Source organism: Heptranchias perlo, chromosome X, assembly GCF_035084215.1.
Source record: "Heptranchias perlo isolate sHepPer1 chromosome X, sHepPer1.hap1, whole genome shotgun sequence".
NCBI classification, from domain to species: Eukaryota; Metazoa; Chordata; class Chondrichthyes; order Hexanchiformes; family Hexanchidae; genus Heptranchias; species Heptranchias perlo.
Genome location: NC_090370.1, coordinates 13557368 through 13577352, shown reverse-complemented (window position 1 = coordinate 13577352; position 19985 = coordinate 13557368). Strand labels below are relative to the sequence as shown.

The window sequence follows — 19985 nt, the reverse complement described above, 5'->3', positions numbered from 1 at the left end:
AGTGGGCCTTTAAGTAGTCGAGGTGAAAGCACGTCAGGCGGGTCCGTGTCGCCCCCACTCACGCACAGTACAGATGCGAAATCTGGAAGTAAAATGATGATGAGGCATCCATAAAACTCATAACTGGGTAAAACAATGGAATTGATTATGAGGAGCAAAGGCAAGGGCTACTTATATGAAAAGTAATCTACTAAATAACAGCCAGCATGGATTCAGAACGGGGAGATCCTGCCTGACTGAACTCTTTTTTTTGAGGGAATCATATGCCAAGTGGACAGGGGCGGGGGGAAACCATGTGACCTGGGGTACTTAGATTTCCAAAAAGCCTTTGATAAAGCTCTTCTGAGACTGAAAGTAGAGAGAATTCATGGTAAAACCTGGGTGATGGAAAGAAAGAAACCCAATGCAAACTGTCCAGAATGGCAAATATTAAACCTTGGGGGGGACAGTGGGAGGTAGCCAGGGACCTACAAAAGAAGTTGGGTAAAAGCTGTAAGTAGGCAGACAGTGGCAGATGAAGCTTGAGACAGATAAATGTACGGTATTTACACAGTGAGAAATGGGTGTAATGAGTGTACTGTGAGTAGTGTATAAACAGCTAAAGGTGAAGCTGGCCTGTTTAGTTGAAAGGAGTGAAAGCCTCCGTTAAAATAGTGAATAGAGGAATTTGATACGGATGTGCTAAGTGTTCAGACAGTCGCAGCACTCAGTCATTTCCAGGTTATAATAATCAGCTGTATGTGCAATTGTGGACTGTAACCACTGGAGGGCAGAAGCAGTTCTCAAAACAGAAAAAAGTACCAAAAAACATAAGTACGTTAAGAGAAAGAGGATGGCTAAGAGTAATGTGGGCCCTTTAAAGACAGACGCAGGTGATATTGTAATTGAAAATCTGAAAATGGCAGATTTGCTAAATAATTACATTGTATCGGTCTTCACAGTAGAAGAGGATAAAGTACCAGAGATACGAGAAAAACTAAAATTAAATTAAGGGGAGGATCTTTCTAGATTTAATGTAATAAAATACTAGTAATGGAGAAAATAATGAGACTGAAGATGGACAAATCTCCAGGACCTGATGGTTTCCACCCCAGGATATTAAAAGAAGTAGGTGAGGAAATTGCAGATACTTTAGTCATGCTCTCACAAAACTTTCTTGATTCAGGAATTGTCCCCTTGGATTGGAAAATTGTCAATGTCTCTCCATTATTAAGAAGGGTAGGAAAGATAAACTAGGAAATGATAGGCCTATTAGTCTAACATCTGTTGTGGGGAAGTTACTAGAATCTGTTATTAGGGACAGAGTTTTGAGCACTTGGACAAACATGAACTGATCAGAGAGCCAGCGTAGATTTGTAAAGGGTAAGTCATGTCTAACTAACCTAGTTCAGTTTTTTCAGGCGGTTACTAACGTGATAGACAAGGAAGTGTCTATGGATGTTATTTATATGGACTTCCAGAAAGTATTCGACAAAGTTCCACATAAGAGACTGTTAACAAAAATGAGAGCGCATGGAATTGGAGGCAACCTGTTGACATGGGTAGAGAATTGATTAGGAGGTATGAGACAGAGTAGGGATAATAGGTATGGGTATGTACTTCAATTGTCAGGATGTGACTAGTGGTGTCCCCCAGGGATCTGTACTGGGGCCTCAGCTTTTCATTATATTTATAAATGACTTAGATGAAGGAATAGAGAGCCGTATATCCAAGTTTGCTGATGACACCAAGTTAGGTGGCATAGTAAGTAGTGTAGATGGGAGCAGAAAGTTGCAAAGGGACATTGATAGATTAAGAGAGTGGGAAAAACTGTGGCAGATGGAGTTCAATGTGGGGAAGTGTGAGGTCACCCACTTTGGACCTAAGAAAGATAGATCAGAGTATTTTCTAAATGGTGAGAAGCACGAAACTGTGGAGGAGCAGAGAGATTTAGGGATCCCATATACAGAAATCACTAAAAGCTAGAGGACAGATACAAAAAATAATTAAAAGGCTAATGGAATGTTGACCTTTATCTTGAGGGCTGGAATACAAAGGGGGTGGAAATTATGTTACAGCTGTACAGAGCTCTGGTTAGACCCCATCTGGAGAACAGCATTCAGTCCTCGACACCGCATCTCAGGAAGGATATATTGGCCTTGGAGGGGGTACAGTGCAGAGTCACCAGAATGATATCAGGGCTAAAAGGGTTAAATTATGAAGACAGGTTACATAGACTCGGCTTGTATTCCCTTGAATATAGAAGATTAAGGGGTGATCCAATTGAGGTGTTTAAGATGATTAAAGGATTTGATAGGGTAGATAGAGAGAAACTATTTCCTCTGGTGGGGGGGCCCAGAACAAGGGGGCATAACCTTAAAATTAGAGCTAGGTCATTCAGGGGTGATGTCAGGAAGCATTTCTTCACACAAATGGGAGTGGAAATCTGGAACTCTCTCCCCCCAAAAAATCTGTTGAGGCTGGGGGTCCATTGAAAATTTAAAAACTGAGATTGATAGATTTTTGTTAAGCAAAGGTATTAAGGGATATGGAACCAAGGCGGATGGATGGACCCCCGAAAGTAAATGAGTGAATCTGCAAGGTCATCAATTCCAGTTCACAGCCCACACTCTGCCCATCTGCCTTTCACATGATTCATCCAAGGTCCCAGCTAATGAAATATTGTGTCCCACAGAATATATTTGATCATCTACATTTATCCTTATCACTTTCAATTACGTTCTTAAAAAGGCAATTATCCAACTCCTTTTCAAAAAGTGTTCATTGGCAAAGTATTGATTGCTTTTGATGTCAGGCTATTCCACATATGCACTACATTGTGAGAAAAAGAAACCTTCATTAATCCGAAATTAAAATGGAGATTCTTTCAATATTTGTCTATCAGTGTACAAATGCTTAACTCGTTCGTATGATGAATATCGTCTGTAAGAGTTAAGCATTCGTGTGTTGATGGAAAAATATTTAAGGAGTCTCTAACATTAGTTTAATGCAAGTTGATGCCTCCATTAAAATAGCAGAGAAAGAGATTTCTCAAGAATCGTTATCCTGCTATCATGCAGCGTGATTTTACCACAAATGGATTTTTCTTCTTAATTTCCTTCCGCCCCTCTACTGAATGCATTAGGTCATGCTGGAACAGGGCTCCACGGCTGATGACTGCTATCTGGCGCCTTGTGGCAACTGGCTATTTTTCATGTGTGAGCCTACACAATGAGTGTCAGCAGGGAATTTAAGAGATGGAGCATCATACCCTGGTTCGATCCTGTTTTCACCTGATGCCCACTTTCCACCAGGGGTCACTGGATAGCACCATTAAAGACAAGTAAGAAAGAACTTACATTTATACAGTGTCTTTCACAACCTTGGGCTGTCCCAAAGCCACTGGACCAATCAAGATCGTATATAATTCGCGCAATGATTGAATCTACGGCCTGTAGTACTGAACTCTGTCCACCTACATGCCACATGATTCATCAAAGGTCCCAACAGTTCATGAAACATTATGTTCCACAGAATATATTTGATCATCTATGTTTATCCTTATCACCTTCAATTTTGCCAATTTAGCACTTTTGAAGTACAGTCATTGTTGTAATGTAGGAAACGCAGCAGCTACTTTGCGCACAGCAAGGTCCCACAAACAGCAATAAGATAATGACCAGATAATCTGTTTCAGTGGTGTTGGTTGAATTCTGAGATCTTCTGAGACTTCATGACCACGTTGGGTGGCGCAGTTACCCACTGAGACAGTGGAGGAGCTTCCAGGTCTTCAAAGAGGCTGTCTCCTCTATGTACGGCACTAAGTTTATTTTCTTATAAATTCAATCAGGTACCATTACCCAGTCTGTTTACGAACCTGGCAAACTGTATAATTCAACAGCCAACAATGCACCTCAACAGGAAAAAAAAGGTTAATAGAAGTTCAAATTTTAACAAAGGCAAACCAAATGGTATCATCGGGGAAGTGGGGGATAGTTCTCGTTTCAAGCCCCATTTTGTCATCTGTGAACCCAGAGTGTAAAAATTCAAAATCAAACTGAACTGCTAACATTTTGCAGAGTAGAAATAACAGAGTGCCATATCTGAGTTCCGGTATTTAGCTTTTGCCCTAAAATACCGCTGTCTGCTGACTTGATAAGAAAAAACAAGTGAGCCATGTAATCACACCAGCTTCCCTTTGACCCACCAGTTAGATGTGTAATAGTTTGGCACGCACAGTATTTTCCTGATCTTCCTCCACAGGCCAATAGTTTAATCTGAAATGATCTGAGATCTGTGGCAGCACCAGTTTCCTTTTACCTGGACAAGGAGATGTGCCAAATGATCCGGCAAAAGACGATATAAAGAGGCCGGCGAGGTCATGTCTTAGAAACTGCTGCTGGTTTCTCCACATGTTCACCTGCCGGGTTCTGCAGGCTTTTCTGGAAAGGAAAGACCTCAGCAGGATGAACAAAAGGATGATTCTGAGCCTCTGCTGTTTCCTTTGCTTGTGGATAAGGACTTTGACGCTGCCATTATCTGAGGACTCACCTTGCAGTTACTGTACCTCCTCCAGTTTGGAGGTGGGGATGGATGACAAAGTCCTTGAGTTCATGAAGGGCTACATCCTGAAACAACTGCACATGAAGACAAGGCCTAATACCATCAATGTAACCCTCAGGACAACTCAAGTGTCCGTCCTGAGAAAATTCCACACGGACAGTTTGATGAAAGCTGGATCTCCGGACAGTCCAAGAACCACGCAGAGGTTTGGGCACAACCAGGATCCCCAAGATAAGAGCTATGAAATTATCACCTTCGCACATTCAGGTTTGTCATAGTGATTAAGTTGTTACCTATTTCGAGTCAAAGCATTTTACTACAAACCAGAGTGGAAGTCAGGTGGGGTATAACAAGGCGTAGATTCGCTCCTGTCCGTTTTGTTCCCCCACAGTTTATTCACGCCTCCAATCAATCGAAACAACGTTTAATATCTCTCACCTTTGACGCCGCCACCATTAGAATTTCTTCATGTATCAACATTCGTGGCCTCATTGTCCCTTTCGAGCTCAAATCAAAATGCCCACATCTCCTCGATCACTAAAGCTGCCTCCAAGAAGCTCAGTTTTCTCCTTCGTCTCACTTCACTGGCTGTAAAAGATTCCAAGGCACGGTTCGGGTGGTTTATATATAGAGTAACGGATACCTGGGAGTGAGTTACAGGCTGGAATCTAATCGAGGGGTTCGGGGGGTTTATATACAGAATAACAGATACCCGGGAGTGAGTTACAGACTGGAATCTAATCGAGGGGTTCGGGTGGTTTATATATAGAGTAACGGATACCTGGGAGTGAGTTACAGGCTGGAATCTAATCGAGGGGTTCGGGGGGTTTATATACAGAATAACAGATACCTGGGAGTGAGTTACAGGCTGGAATCTAATCGAGGGGTTCGGGTGGTTTATATATAGAGTAACGGATACTCGGGAGTGAGTTACAGGCTGGAATCTAATCGAGGGGATCGGGGGGTTTGTATATAGAATAACAGATAGCCGGGAGTGAGTTACAGGCTGGAATCTAATCGAGGGGATCGGGGGGTTTGTATAAAGAATAACAGATACCCGGGAGTGAGTTACAGGCTGGAATCTAATCGAGGGGTTCGGGGGGTTTATATATAGAATAACAGATAGCCGGGAGTGAGTTACAGGCTGGAATCTAATCGAGGGGATCGGGGGGTTTGTATATAGAATAACAGATACCCGGGAGTGAGTTACAGGCTGGAATCTAATCGAGGGGATCGGGTGGTTTATATATAGAATAACAGATACCCGGGAGTAAGATACCTGCTGGAATCTATTCGAGGGGATCGGGTGGTTTATATACAGAATAACAGATACCCAGGAGTGAGTTACAGGGGGGAATCTAATCGAGGGGATTGCGGGGGTTTGTATATAGAATAACAGATACCCGGGAGTGAGTTACAGGCTGGAATCTAATCGAGGGGATCGGGTGGTTTATATATAGAATAACAGATACCCGGGAGTAAGATACCTGCTGGAATCTATTCGAGGGGATCGGGTGGTTTATATACAGAATAACAGATACCCAGGAGTGAGTTACAGGGGGGAATCTAATCGAGGGGATTGCAGGGGTTTATATATAGAATAACAGACACCTGGGAGCGAGTTACAGGCTGGAATCTAATGGAGGGGATCGGGTGGTTTATATATAGAATAACAGATACGCGGGAGTGAGTTACAGGGGGGAATCTAATCGAGGGGATTGCGGGGGTTTATATATAGAATAACAGACACCTGGGAGCGAGTTGCAGGCTGGAATCTAATCGAGGGGATCGGGGGGGGTTTATATATAGAATAACAGATACCCGGGAGTGAGTTACAGACTGGAATCTAATTGAGGGGTTCAGGTGGTTTATATATAGAATAACAGATACCCAGGAGTGAGTTGCAGGCTGGAATCTAATCAAGGGGTTCAAGTGGTTTATATATAGAATAACAGATACCCAGGAGTGAGTTACAGGCTGGAATCTAATCAAGGGGTTCAGGTGGTTTATATTTCGAATAACAGATACCCGTGAGTGAGATACAGGCTGGAATCTAATCGAGGGGTTCGGGGGGTTTATATATAGAATAACAGATACCCGGGAGTGAGTTACAGGCTGGAATCTAATCGAGGGGTTCGGGGGGTTTATATATAGAATAACAGATACCCGGGAGTGAGTTACAGGGGGAATCTAATCGAGGGGTTCGGGGGGTTTATATATAGAATAACAGATACCCAGGAGTGAGTTACAGGCTGGAATCTAATCGAGGGGTTCGGGGGTTTTATATATAGAATAACAGATACCTGGGAGTGAGTTACAGGCTGGAATCTAATCGAGGGGTTCGGGGGGTTTATATATAGAATAACAGATACCCAGGAGTGAGTTACAGGCTGGAATCTAATCGAGGGGTTCGGGGGGTTTATATATGGAATAACGGATACCCGGGAGTGAGTTACAGGCTGGAATCTAATCGAGGGGATCGGGGGGTTTATATATAGAATAACAGATACCCAGGAGTGAGTTACAGACTGGAATCTAATTGAGGGGTTCAGGTGGTTTATATATGGAATAACAGATACCCAGGAGTGAGTTGCAGACTGGAATCTAATCGAGGGGTTCAGGTGGTTTATATATAGAATAACAGATACCCAGTAGTGAGTTGCAGACTGGAATCTAATCAAGGGGTTCAGGTGGTTTATATATAGAATAACAGATACCCAGGAGTGAGTTACAGGCTGGAATCTAATCGAGGGGTTCGGGGGGTTTATATATAGAATAACAGATACCCAGGAGTGAGTTACAGACTGGAATCTAATCAAGGGGTTCAGGTGGTTTATATATAGAATAACAGATACCCGGGAGTGAGTTACAGACTGGAATCTAATCGAGGGGTTCAGGTGGTTTATATTTCGAATAACAGATACCCGTGAGTGATTTACAGGCTGGAATCTAATCGAGGGGATCGGGGAATTTATAGAAAGAATAACAGATACCTCGGTGTGAGTTACAGGGGGGAATCAAATCGAGGGGTTCGGGGGGTTTATATATAGAATGACAGATACCCGGGAGTGAGTTACAGGCTGGAATCCAATCGAGGGGTTCGGGGGCTTTATATATAGAATAACGGATACCCGGGAGTGAGTTACAGGCTGGAATCTAATCGAGGGGTTTGGGGAATTTATATATAGAATAACAGATACCTCGGTGTGAGTTACAGGGGGGAATCTAATCGAGGGGTTCGGGGGGTTTATATATAGAATAACAGATACCCGGGAGTGAGTTACAGGCTGGAATCTAATGGAGGGGTTCGGGGGGGTTTATATATAGAATAACAGATACCCGGGAGTGAGTTACAGGCTGGAATCTGATCGAGGGGTTCGGGGGGTTTATATATAGAATAAATGATACCCGGGAGTGAGTTACAGGCTGGAATCTGATCGAGGGGTTCGGGTGGGGGTTTATATACAGAACAACAGATACCTGGGAATGAGTTGCAGGCTGGAATCTAATCGAGGAGTTCGGGGGTTTATATATAGAATAACAGATACCCAGGAGTGAGTTACAGGCTGGAATCTAATCGAGGGGTTCGGGGGTGTTTATGTATAGAATAACAGATACCCGGGAGTGAGTTACAGGCTGGAATCTAATCGAGGGGTTCGGGGGGTTTATATATAGAATAACAGATACCCGGGAGTGAGTTACAGGCTGGAATCTAATCGAGGGATTCGGGGGGTTTATATATGGAATAACAGATACCCAGGAGTGAGTTACAGGCTGGAATCTAATCGAGGGGTTCGGGGGGATTATATATGGAATAACAGATACCCCGGGAGTGAGTTACAGGCTGGAATCTAATCGAGGGGTTCGGGGGGATTATATATAGAATAACAGATAGCTGGGAGTGAGTTACAGGCTGGAATCTAATCGAGGGGATCTTTTTTAAATTCATTCATGAGATGTGGGCGTCGCTGGCAAGGCCGGCATTTATTTCGGTGGGGGTTTATATATCGAATAACGGAAACCACAGAGTGAGTTACAGGCTACAATTTAATCGAGTGGTTTGGGTGGTTTACACGTAAAATAATGGATACCTGTAACATCGCCCGTCTCCGCCCCCGCCTCAGCTCATCTGCTGTTGAAACCCTCATTCGTGCCTTTGTTACCTCCAGACTCGACTATTCCAATGCTCTCCTGACCGGCCTCCCACCTTCCACCCTCCATAAACTTGAGCTCACCCAAAACTCTGCTGCCCGTATCCTAACTTGCACCAAGTCCTGTTCACCCATCACCCCCTGTGCTCGCTGACCTGCATTGGCTCCCGGTCCGGGAACGCCTCGATTTAAAAATTCTCATCCTTGTTTTCAAATCCCTCCATGGCCTCACCCCTCCCTATCTCTGTAACCTCCTCCAGCCCTACAATCCTCTGCGCTCCTCCAATTCTGGCCTCTTGCACAACCCCGATTTTAATTGTTCCACCATTGGTGGCTGTGCCTTCAGCTGCCTAGGCCCTAAGCTCTGGAATTCCCTCCCTCTCTCCACCTCTCTACCTCTCTCTCCTCCATTAAGACGCTCCTTAAAACCTACCTCTTGACACAAGCTTTTGGTCCCTTGTCCAAATAGCTCCTTAGTTGGTTTAGGTGTCAAATTTTGTTTGAAAATGCTCCTGCGAAGCGCTCTGGGACTATGTTAAAGACGCTTCTTAAATGCAAGTTGTTGTTGTTGTTGTCGTCGTCGTTTTGTTGTTGTTGTTGAGTTGCAGGCTGGAATCTAATTGAGGGGTTCGGGTGGTTTATATATAGAATAACAGATACCCGGGAGTGAGTTACAGACTGGAATCTAATCGAGGGGTTTGGGGGGTTTATATATAGAATAACAGATACCCGGGAGTGAGTTACAGACTGGAATCTAATCGAGGGGTTCGGGGGGTTTATATATAGAATAACAGATACCCGGGAGTGAGTTACAGACTGGAATCTAATCGAGGGGTTCGGGTGGTTTATATATAGAATAACAGATACCCGGGAGTGAGTTACAGGCTGGAATCTAATCGAGGGGTTCAGTGGGTTTATATATAGAATAACAGATACCCGGGAGTGAGTTACAGGCTGGAATCTAATCAAGGGGTTCAGGTGGTTTATATATAGAATAACAGACACCCGGGAGTGAGTTACAGGCTGGAATCTAATCGAGGGGTTCGGGGGGGTTTATATATAGAATAACAGATACCCGGGAGTGAGTTACAGGCTGGAATCTAATCGAGGGGTTCGGGGGGGTTTATATAGAGTAACAGATACCCAGGAGTGAGTTACAGGCTGGAATCTAATCGAGGGGTTCGGGGGGGTTTATATATAGAATAACAGATACCCGGGGGTGAGTTCCAGACTGGAATCTAATCGAGGGGTTCGGGGGGTTTATATAGAGTAACAGATACCCAGGAGTGAGTTACAGGCTGGAATCTAATCGAGGGGTTCGGGGGGTTTATATATAGAGTAACAGATACCCAGGAGTGAGTTACAGGCTGGAATCTAATCGAGGGGTTCGGGGGGTTTATATATAGAATAACAGATACCCAGGAGTGAGTTACAGGCTGGAATCTAATCGAGGGGATCTGGGGGGTTTATATATAGAATAACGGATACCCGGGAGTGAGTTACAGGCTGGAATCTAATCGAGGGGATCTGGGGGGTTTATATATAGAATAACGGATACCCAGCAGTGAGTTACAGGCTGGAATCTAATCGAGGGGTTCGGGGGGTTTACATATAGAATTACAGACACCCGGGAGTGAGTTACAGGCTGGAATCTAATCGAGGGGTTCAGTGGGTTTATATATAGAATAACAGATACCCGGGAGTGAGTTACAGGCTGGAATCCAATCGAGGAGTTCGGGGGTTTATATATAGAATAACAGATACCCGGGAGTGAGTTACAGGCTGGAATCTAATCGAGGGGTTCAAGGGGTTTATATATAGAATAACAGATACCCGGGAGTGAGTTACAGACTGGAATCTAATCGAGGGGTTCGGGGGTTTATATATAGAATAACAGATACCCAGGAGTGAGTTACAGGCTGGAATCTAATCGAGGGGTTCAGGGGGGTTTATATATAGAGTAACAGATACCTGGGAGTGAGTTACAGGCTGGAATCTAATCGAGGTGTTCGGGGGTTTATATATAGAATAACGGATACCTGGGAGTGAGTTACAGGCTGGAATCTAATCAAGGTGTTCGGGGGTTTATATATAGAGTAACAGATACCCGGGAGTGAGTTACAGGCTGGAATCTAATCGAGGTGTTCGGGGGGTTTATATATAGAATAACAGATACCTGGGAGTGAGTTACAGGCTGGAATCTAATCGAGGGGTTCAGGGGGGTTTATATATAGAGTAACAGATACCTGGGAGTGAGTTACAGGCTGGAATCTAATCTAGGGGTTTGAGGGTTTATATATAGAATAACGGATACCTGGGAGTGAGTTACAGGCTGGAATTTAATCGAGGGGTTCGTGTGGTTTATCTATAGAATAACAGATACCCCGGAGTGAGTTACAGGCTGGAATCTAATCGAGGGGTTCGGGGGTTTATATGTAGAATAACGGATACCTGGGAGTGAGTTGCAGGCTGGAATCTAATAGAGGGGTTCGGGAGGGTTTATATATAGAATAACAGGTACCCGGGAGTGAGGGACAGGCTGGAATCTAATCGAGGGGTTCGGGGGGGTTTATACATAGAATAACAGATACCCGAGAGTGAGTTACTGGCTTGAATCTAATCGAGTGGCTCGGGTAGTTTATATATAGAATAACAGATACCCAGGAATGAGTTACATGCTGGAATCTAATCGAGGAGTTCGGGGGGTTTATATATAGAATAACAGATACCCAGCAGTGAGTTACAGGCTGGAATCTAATCGAGGGGTTCGGGGGATTTATTTGTCGAATAACAGATACCCAGGAGTGAGTTACAGGCTGGAATCTAATCAAGGTGTTGGGGGGGGTTTATATATAGAATAACAGATACCCAGGGGTGAGTTGCAGGCTGGAATCTAATCAAGGGGTTCGGGGGGGTTTATATATAGAATAACAGATACCCAGGGGTGAGTTGCAGGCTGGAATCTAATGGAGGGGTTCGGGGTGTTTATATATAGAATAACAGATACCCAGGAGTGAGTTACAGGCTGGAATCTAATCGAGGGGTTCGGGGGTTTATATATAGAATAACAGATACCCGGAGTGAGTTACAGGCTGGAATCTAATCGAGGGGTTCGGGGGGTTTATATATAGAATAACAGATACCCGGGAGTGAGTTACAGACTGGAATCTAATCGTGGGGTTCGGGGGGGTTTATACATAGAATAACAGATACCCGAGAGTGAGTTACTGGCTTGAATCTAATCGAGGGGTCCGGGGGTTTATATATAGAATAACAGATACCCGGGAGTGAGATACAGGCTGGAATCTAATGGAGGGGTTCGGGGGGTTTATATATAGAATAACAGATACCCGGGAGTGAGTTACAGGCTGGAATCTAATCGAGGGGTTCGGGGGGTTTATATATAGAATAACGGATACCCGGGAGTGAGTTACAGGCTGGAATCTAATCGAGGGGTTCGGGGGGTTTATTTGTAGAATAACAGATACCCGGGAGTGAGTTACAGGCTGGAATCTAATGGAGGGGTTCGGGGGGTTTATATATAGAATAACGGATACCCGGGAGTGAGTTACTGGCTTGAATCTAATCGAGGGGTCCGGGGGTTTATATATAGAATAACAGATACCCGGGAGTGAGTTACAGACTGGAATCTAATCGAGGGGTTCGGGGGGGTTTATATATAGAATAACAGATACCCGGGAGTGAGTTACAGACTGGAATCTAATCGAGGGGTTCGGGGGGGTTTATATATAGAATAACAGATACCCGGGAGTGAGTTACAGGCTGGAATGTAATCGAGGGGTTCGAGGGGTTTATTTGGAGAATAACAGATACCCGGGAGTGAGTTACAGGCTGGAATCTAATCGAGGGGTTCGGGGGGGTTTATATATAGAATAACAGATACCCGGGAGTGAGTTACAGGCTGGAATCTAATCGAGGGGTTCGGGGGGGTTTATATATAGAATAACAGATACCCAGGAGTGAGTTACAGGCTGGAATCTAATCGAGGGGTTCGAGGGGTTTATATATAGAATAACAGATACCCGGGAGTGAGTTACAGACTGGAATGTAATCGAGGGGTTCGAGGGGATTATATATAGAATAACAGATACCCGGGAGTGAGTTACAGACTGGAATCTAATCGAGGTGTTCGAGGGGTTTATTTGGAGAATAACAGATACCCGGGAGTGAGTTACAGGCTGGAATCTAATCGAGGGGTTCGGGGGGTTTATATATAGAATAACAGATACCCGGGAGTGAGTTACAGGCTGGAATCTAATCGAGGGGTTCGGGGGGGTTTATATATAGAATAACAGATACCCGGGAGTGAGTTACAGGCTGGAATCTAATCGAGGGGTTCGGGGGGTTTATATATAGAATAACAGATACCCGGGAGTGAGTTACAGGCTGGAATCTAATCGAGGGGTTGAGGGGGTTTATATATAGAATAACAGATACCCAGGAGTGAGTTACAGGCTGGAATCTAATCGAGGGGTTCGAGGGGTTTATATATAGAATAACAGATACCCGGGAGTGAGTTACAGACTGGAATCTAATCGAGGTGTTCGAGGGGTTTATTTGGAGAATAAAAGATACCCGGGAGTGAGTTGCAGGCTGGAATCTAATCGAGGGGTTCGGGGGGTTTATATATAGAATAACAGATACCCGGGAGTGAGTTACAGGCTGGAATCTAATCGAGGGGTTCGAGGGGTTTATTTGGAGAATAACAGATACCCGGGAGTGAGTTACAGGCTGGAATCTAATCGAGGGGTTCGAGGGGTTTATTTGGAGAATAACAGATACCCGGGAGTGAGTTACAGGCTGGAATGTAATCGAGGGGTTCGAGGGGTTTATTTGGAGAATAATGCCACCTCGGAAGATTCAGATGCCTTGTCCTTTTTTTTTTGACCGTTGAGATAATGAAGGCGATTGTCCTCATTGTACTGCCCCATGTATCGGGACACGCCAATTATAAGCGCTGACTTACTGCTGTCTTCCCGCCCGCTCCTATGTTCAGTTCAACCTCGATACAGGTGGCCAGACCTCCCACTGGAAACAGATAGAAGCCTCACGAATATTTGCGAATTGAGGTCAGATGACATTGTCACGACCTCGACGTCATTTTCATGTCTGCCCACGTTGCTACTGCCAGTTCTTGCTGCCTGTTGCAGTTAAGCGTCAGAGCAGCCTTGAACGTCTTTGTCTCCTGGTTGATCTCGGCTGCCACTGGGGCATCAGTAACACCAGCCAGTCTGCCGTCCATTCTTGTATTAAGCAGGTGACTGATGCTTTCTTTGCTGAAGCAATCACATTCATCACTTTCTCCAGGGACATCCAGTAGAAGCTGGATCGAGCTCTGGGGTTTGCACAGATTGCAGGCTCACCCCAAGCCCAGGGCAACATTGACCGTACCGATGTTACCCTGCGGGCTCCTTCACACGACCCCACTGCTTTCATGAATCACAAGGGCTCCCACTCCATTTATGTGCAACTGGTGTGCGATCAGCAGCATCATGCAGGACCACACCCGCTTTCCTGGCAGCTGCCACGATGCATTTATATTGCAGCAATCCCCCTCCCCCCCGCGCTCTTTGCCCCTGCACAGCAAGTGAGAGGCTGGCTGCTTGAGGACAAACGGTATCCTCTGCATACTTGGCTCATGACTCCTCTCAGAAACCCGCAGTAAGTGGCTGAACTGCACGACCATCAGGTCCACTAGGGCCCTCATTGAGCAGACCATTGGGGTCCTCAAGCAACGATTCTGATGTCTGGCTAAGTCTGCTGGCTTCCTGCAATACAGTCCACAAAGAGTCTCCTGTGTGATAGTCGTTTGCTCTCTGCTCTATCACTTTGCTCTGCAATGAGGTCAACACATTGGAAGAGGACCTTCAGCATCTTGAGGAAGAGGACACTGATGATATAGAGGATGGTGAGGAAATGAAGGGGTCCAATAGAGAGCTCGTCGACAGCAGCTCATTGAAGAGCCCTTCAGCTGAACAATCCCTGCTCCCCTGCATTAACAGTCATGTCCAATATCTCTCCCAGTCCTTCTACCCTCGAATAAACTGCATCTGCTGAAAGGGCAACATTGATATTCACGTCAACTAACATTGCAAGGTCACTAAGTACTACAGGAACACTCTCTGCACACAAAGGATTATCATTTTACTGCCTTACAGAAATAGCTACACACTAATTATCACCCTGATGTGAGCCCTTAGTGTCTGGTCTTAAGTGTTCTCTTAATCTAGCTGCTTTCTAGCCACCTTCCACCTCCCATGCTGGGGATCAGACTGTAGGACATCCATTAGCTGATTAAGCCCCTATCCATTCAGTCTCCCAGCCTGTCCAAGGCGGAGGGAGGGCATGCAGAATTGGAGATGGCCAATTCCATTGATGTCAGTGTCTGTAGAGTGACAGGACCTCCTCCTGTGCTGATTTTCTCCCTCCTTATGTACGCCAGCCTCTCCTGCAGGAAGAATGGAATATGTGCCCAGTTCAAGGGCTTTCAGCATGTATAAGACAGTTTAGCATCGAGTGCATGGAGACGGGAAGAAGCAGCAAGTGTGGCCAAAAGGGAGAAGTAGTTGTGAGGGCACTAGCAGATGTTGAGGGTGTGGGTGCAAACAGAAAGGAGGTGCAGTGAAATGTTCTCTACTGACTTGAGAGCCATAGGGAAGGGAAGGATTGATAGTGCTGAGGTAAAGGTAGGGTCCTTGATGGGCTGTGCAGAGAGCATGAGAGCGGTGAAGGGGAATCTTACCTTGACAGTCCTGGTCAGATCATTAATTTTTTTTCTGCACTGCAGCCAGATCCTGGGGACAATGCTGGAGGCATTGACATTGTCTGCCACCTCTCCCCATGCCTGTTGACTGATTTACCCATCCGTTGAGAAGAAGACCTCCTTCTTGCTTATCGGTTCTTCAATCAGCACCTCCACCGCTGCATCAGAGAACCTTGGGGCTCTGATGGAAGCCATTTTGCCTGCTACTGCACAATCTCGCTGGTCACTGTCCCCTACAATAAAAAGCACCTCCTTTTAAGGTGCTGCTGCAGGCCTTTAAGTGATGGCTGCCTCGCTGAATATCCTGCCCTCCTATTCAGTGTTCCTTTAGGGAACACATTTCATGCTGGCAGCTGGCCGAATTACTTTAAATTAGACCTGACTGTGAAAATGCCATGGGCCGCACACCAACTCCTTCGAGTATGCCCAATGCCCACCCAATTTACACGCCACTCCAAATCGTCCCCAACATTTGCTATTCTCCAGTTCTCAGGTGCAGCCCTTGTACATACACGAAAGGCTCAATATATTAACCAGATGGTCAGTTTTTCTTCAGTAATTTCCTTTAGGATTCTAGGAACATTACTTCTGATCTAGGTCCTCTTGCAAAAGTTTTTATGTAACATGCTTTACCGACCTTTACAGATGTCTTTTATTTTTGATTGAAATGTAGAAGTGAAGGGCTGAGGCCCATCGTGCAGGGCACCACCAAAACTGAACAGAGTTAAAGAGAAGACAAGCCCATTTTACATGCGCCTGGTTCGCTATTGCCCTTTTTGCGCTAACTCCCAAACCTGCGACCTCCACCACCTAGAAGGACAAGGGCAGCAGATGCATGGGAACACCACCACCTCCAAGTACCGTCCAAGTCACACATCATCCTGACTTGGACACCGTTCCTTCATCGTCACTGGGTCAAAATCCTGGAACTCCCTTCCTAACAGCACTGTGGGAGAACCTTCACCACACGGACTGCAGCGGTTCAAGAAGGCGGCTCACCACCACCTTCTCAAGGGTAATTAGAGATGGGCAATAAATGCTGGCCTCGCCAGCGGCACCCACATCCCGAGAATGAAATTTTAAAGAACTACATTTCTGTGAGTGCTATCTTGATGCAGGTGTTCACTTCCACTTAAGGAAAACAGCTTAACACCTGTGTAAAAATAGTGCACAGATGAGTGTGTCAACAGTTGGGAAGTGAACTCCGCCAATTGGAACTTCTACCTTTGTATAAAAGAAAGAAGGACTTGCATTAATATAGCGCCATTCATGACCACAGCACTTTACAGCCAATTAAGCACTTTTGAAGTGTTGTAATGTAGGAAACGCAGCAGCTAATTTGCGCACAAGATCCCACAAACAGCAATGAGACAATGATCAGATAATCTGCTTTCAGAGATGTTGGTTGAGGGATAAATATTGGCCAGGACACCGGGGAGAACTGTCCTGCTCTTTTTCGAATAGTACCATGGGATTTTTTACGTCCACCTGAGAGGGCAGACGGGGCCTTGGTTTAACATCTCAAGACGGCACCTCCGACACCTCAACGCTCCCTCAGTACTGCACTGGGAGTGTCAGCCTAGATTTTGTGCTCACAGTCTGTGGAGTGGGACTTGAACCCACAACATTCTGACTCAGAGGCATTTCTATATTCATTTCTAAATGGCCAGGAGGTTTCACCTTGACCAAAACCCAGCCCTGAGCCTGTGGGCTGATTTCCTCCTGTCGCCATGTGCCATGCTATCATGAACAAGAGCGGGACTATTTCCTCTGCTCAGTATTTCTAGGGAAATTGTAAACTCAGAAAGAAAAGAAACAAGGGGAAATCTTCCCACATTTGTTTACAGTATCACTATAGGTAGGGACTGGAGGAAATCATCCTATTGATTTCTGTTTCTTAGTGACTTCTTGATCCCATCAGTGCAGATGCCAAGTAATGATCATCTCAAACAAGAGAAAGCCCAAACGCCTCCCCTTGACCTTCAACCCCACACCACCATTGCCAAGTCCCCCACCATTGACACCCTGAGGGTCACCACTGACCAGCCAGATCAACATCGTGGCTACAAGAGCAGAGCACAGGCTGGGTACTCTGAGAGGGGTGGCTCATCTCCTGACCCGTCAAAGGCTCTCCATTACCTCCAAGTCTCAAGTCAGGAGTGTGATAGCCTCACCTCGATGGGTGCAGCTGCTAGAACACTCGAGGAGCTTCAGTGTGTTCATTTCAATGGAAAAGCATTAAAAAAAAAATGTCGTTTTTGTTCAGTTGCTTTTTGCTCCTCCTTTTCCTGACCACTAAATAGATTGTCTCTTTTCCTTTATAGTCCATACAAGCCCTTCCAAAATCAGGCTAAACTTTCTCCTTTGGAATGAGCGAGCCCAGAGCACTCTTACTTTCATTGAACAAGCAAACCTGTGGCTGTACCTCAAGCTATTTCCTTCCACCTCTAACAGGAGGAGGCAAAAAGTTACTTTGAAAATACATCTAAAAGGACCAGGAGATGCCAACCGCACACTGATCAGCAACAACCAGTTCGATGTCAAGAGGAGCAGCTGGCATACGTTCCCAGTGACTCATGCCGTCCAGAGTTTCTCTGACCGAGAAGACAAGTGGTTTCATTTTGAACTGGAGTGCAGTGGCTGCACTGGTGCTAGCGGAGTCTCGCTGCTTCTTGACGTCAACAGCAAAGCGCAGCAGGCCTTTCTGGTCTCTCAGATCAGGGTGTCACAGAACAACTCCCATGTCCGCAAGCGGGGAATAGAATGCATGGAGAAGTTGAACTTTTGCTGCAGGAAAAGATTCTTTGTGAATTTCCATGATATTGGCTGGGATGACTGGATCATAATGCCCATTGGTTACTATGCAAACTATTGCCTGGGTAACTGTGCTCCCCACATGGCCGGAGCTCCTGATTTCGCATCATCCTTTCACAGCATCGTGACCAACCTGTACAAACTGAATGGCTTCCATCCCACATTGGCCGTGAATTCATGCTGCATTCCGACCAGAAGGAGCAGACTGTCTATGTTGTACTTTGACGAAAAGGGTCACATCATCAAAAAGGACATCCCAGACATGATTGTTGAGGAATGTGGCTGCACTTAAGTGTGACCTTAGATCAGTCCCCCCCTCAGATAGAGGGTGCCATTTCTAGCCACCTTGCCAGCTGCTTGACCATAATGAAAACAATTTCAAAAAGCATCCAGTATTGGAACACGCAACAGCTCATGAGCATGAGACAATTCAAGGAACAGGAAAAGGCCATTCGGCACATCCTACTCATTCCCTGCTACGGATCAGTGCTGCAGCCAATTGTTTCCTACGCTGTCCTCTGTGTGCATTTTAGCCTTTCAATTGATGGTAATATTAATAAAATAGATTCAAGTGTGTCCTTGCCTTGTAATATTCTTTTCAGCTGACCTCTTGCGGGGTTCGTTTTAAGAGTCTGAGCTGCTGGTGAATCGGGTGTTCTGGCGCAAACTGCTCACAAAATCGCGGGCAAAGGCTCTCCATCCGCAGTGCGGGCTCAGAGTTACTACCACTACAGAGTCTCCTGGAGCCGGGGGCCAGATACAGGTGTCAAAATGAGCAGGCTTTGTACGATTATGCGATAATGATACATAAAAAGAGAGATTCTCATGCAAAAAAACAAAACTCCCCATACATTGCAAGACCCCTCATAAACATAAAAGTGGGGATCATTCAAGGCGTCTATCTTCCTTTTTTCCTCATCCTTCCCCTCCCCCTGAAGCCTGTTCTTTCAGTCTCCTATTGTTAGTCTCTCGTTCTCGCTCTCGCTCTTTACCTTTGCCTTGGCCCAGTTCACTTCCTAAATGCAGACATCAGAACCCACTATATCAGGGTGACATTTAATATGTGTCACTAGTGTCAGCCGTGGCTCAGTGGTAACACTCTTGCCTCTGAGTCAGAAGGTTGGGGGTTACAAGTCTCACTCCAGAGACTTGAGCACATAATCCAGGCTGACACTCCCAGTGTGGTACTGAGGGAATCCTAGGGAAATTGTAAACTCAGAAAGAAAAGAAACATTCCCACATTTGTTTACAGTATCACTATAGGTAGGGACTGGAGGAAATCATCCTACTGATTTCTGTTTCTTAGTGACTTCTTGATCCCATCAGTGCAGATGCCAAGTAATGATCATCTCAAACAAGAGAAAGCCCAAACGCCTCCCCTTTGACCTTCAACCCCACACCACCATTGCCAAGTCCCCCACCATTGACACCCTGAGGATCACCACTGACCAGCCAGATCAACATCGTGGCTACAAGAGCAGAGTGCAGGCTGGGTACTCTGAGAGGAGTGGCTCATCTCCTGACCCCTCAAAGGCTCTCCATTACTTCCAAGTCTCAAGTAAAGAATGTGATAGCCTCACCTAGATGGTCGATACCACCAAGGGCATTGCAGATGCATGATTGGTATCCCTGTTACTGGTATCCACCCCCTCCAGCACAGACATACAGTAATTCCAGAGACCTGTGGGGTTCAA

At 45.5% G+C, this 19985-nt stretch overlaps 1 protein-coding gene across 1 annotated transcript; it reads left to right on the top strand.

Annotated features, from left to right (window-relative positions):
* The first annotated feature begins 3236 nt into the window (after nucleotides 1–3236).
* Nucleotides 3237–18737, top strand: LOC137306896 (inhibin beta B chain-like). Its single transcript, XM_067976283.1, has 3 exons — nucleotides 3237–3322; nucleotides 4499–4747; nucleotides 18001–18737. Exons 1-3 carry the CDS (start codon nucleotides 3237–3239, stop codon nucleotides 18581–18583), a joined length of 918 nt encoding a protein of 305 aa, XP_067832384.1. The 3' UTR covers nucleotides 18584–18737.
* The last annotated feature ends 1248 nt before the right edge of the window (nucleotides 18738–19985 follow it).

Coding starts and splice junctions, on each gene's coding strand:
- LOC137306896 (XM_067976283.1), top strand. CDS start 3,237: ATGGAGCATCATACCCTGGTTCGATCCTGTTTTCACCTGATGCCCACT. Junction 3,323..4,498: donor GATAGCACCATTAAAGACAA/GTAAGAAAGAAC, acceptor CTTGTGGATAAG/GACTTTGACGCTGCCATTAT. Junction 4,748..18,000: donor AGTCCAAGAACCACGCAGAG/GTTTGGGCACAA, acceptor CACACTGATCAG/CAACAACCAGTTCGATGTCA.